Source organism: Calidris pugnax, unplaced genomic scaffold (genome assembly GCF_001431845.1).
Source record: "Calidris pugnax isolate Ruff unplaced genomic scaffold, ASM143184v1 scaffold797, whole genome shotgun sequence".
Taxonomy (NCBI): domain Eukaryota; kingdom Metazoa; phylum Chordata; class Aves; order Charadriiformes; family Scolopacidae; genus Calidris; species Calidris pugnax.
In genome coordinates, this window is record NW_015091458.1 from 12459 (window position 1) to 13620 (window position 1162).

General features: G+C 65.7%; 1 protein-coding gene across 1 annotated transcript in view; it reads right to left on the reverse strand.

The window, feature by feature from the left end:
- STAG3 (stromal antigen 3) overlaps nucleotides 1-1162 on the reverse strand; it is a 19181-nt gene that overhangs the window by 8731 nt on the left and 9288 nt on the right. Inside the window, exons 23-26 of the mRNA XM_014961622.1 lie at nucleotides 935-1115; nucleotides 709-836; nucleotides 496-597; nucleotides 15-192 (exon numbers count right to left, since the gene is read on the reverse strand). Coding sequence (XP_014817108.1) covers nucleotides 15-192; nucleotides 496-597; nucleotides 709-836; nucleotides 935-1115 — 589 coding nt within the window. The remainder of the gene's footprint in view (nucleotides 1-14; nucleotides 193-495; nucleotides 598-708; nucleotides 837-934; nucleotides 1116-1162) is intronic.

Consider the following 1162-nt stretch of genomic DNA (forward strand, 5'->3'; position numbering starts at 1 on the left):
CCCCCCGCCCTTGCCCCCGATTTCCCCCCCCCCCAGCCCCTCGCACTTGTGCAGGTTGAGCAGCGCGGGGCGGTTGCGGAGCTGGTGGAGGCTGAAGAGGAGGGAGAAACGTCGAGCCAGGTCCCGGATCTCCTGGAAAGCCTGGGATTCCTGGATCTCGGGGCCCTGCTGCAGCAGCAGCTCTGTCATCAGCTGCGCAGAGTTGGAAAGTCAGCGCGGGACCCCCTGGAGACCCTCCTGGATACTCCCCCCACCACTGCCCTAGAGCCTTCCAGACCCCTGGACCTGCCCAGAGACATCTCCCAAAACCCCATCCACGTCTCCTGGAGCCTCCCAGACCTCCCTACATCACTCCAAAGACCCCCGGAGACTCTCCCAGAGACCCTCAGAGCTTCCTGGACCCCCCCCAGGGACCCCCCCCCGGCCAGGATTAGTCCTCGTTTCTGCCGGGGGGGGGGCGCCCCCCCAGGGCCCCCCCCCCGGCCAGTATTGTACCTGCTGCAGGCTGAGGAGCAGGGTGCGAGCCCACTCCTGCCGGTCCATCTGCCGGGTGCAGTTGAGCATCTCCTTGATGATGTCCCCATAGTCACTGTAGAACTGGGGAAGAAGGAGGGGGGGACGAAAGAGCCCCGTGTCCCCAAGATGTCCCCAAGATGTCATGGGGGCCAGGGGACAGCCCTCTCATGTGTGTGTCCCCCCCCATTCCACCTTGGCATAGTGCTTGAAGACGTCGGAGGCGGCGCTGAGCTCCAGCACGTTGTAGATGATGAGTTTGCAGAAGCCGGCCAGGAGCACCCGGCGCTGGTGCAGCTCCTCGATGTGGCTCTCGGTGTCCTCTGGTGGGGGGACAGGAGGGAGGGACAGATGTCCAAGGGGACAGTGAGGACAGACATCCCGGGGGGAACACCCCTAGGATGCGTGGAAGGGGACGTACCGGTGGCTGAGAGCTCCTGGTGGCCACCAGCGTGGTGGAAGACGTGGTCCATGAGGAAGGCAGCCAACTGGGACTGGAGCCCGGGGTCGGGCAGCAGCACCAGTGGGGCCAGGGCCTCTCGCCCATCATGGGGAAGCTGGGGCCCGAAGACCAGCAGCAGGTCGCTGAGCACCATGAAGGCCTGAGGACACGGGGACAGGCTCAGGGCCAGCTTGTCCCCCCCCACCA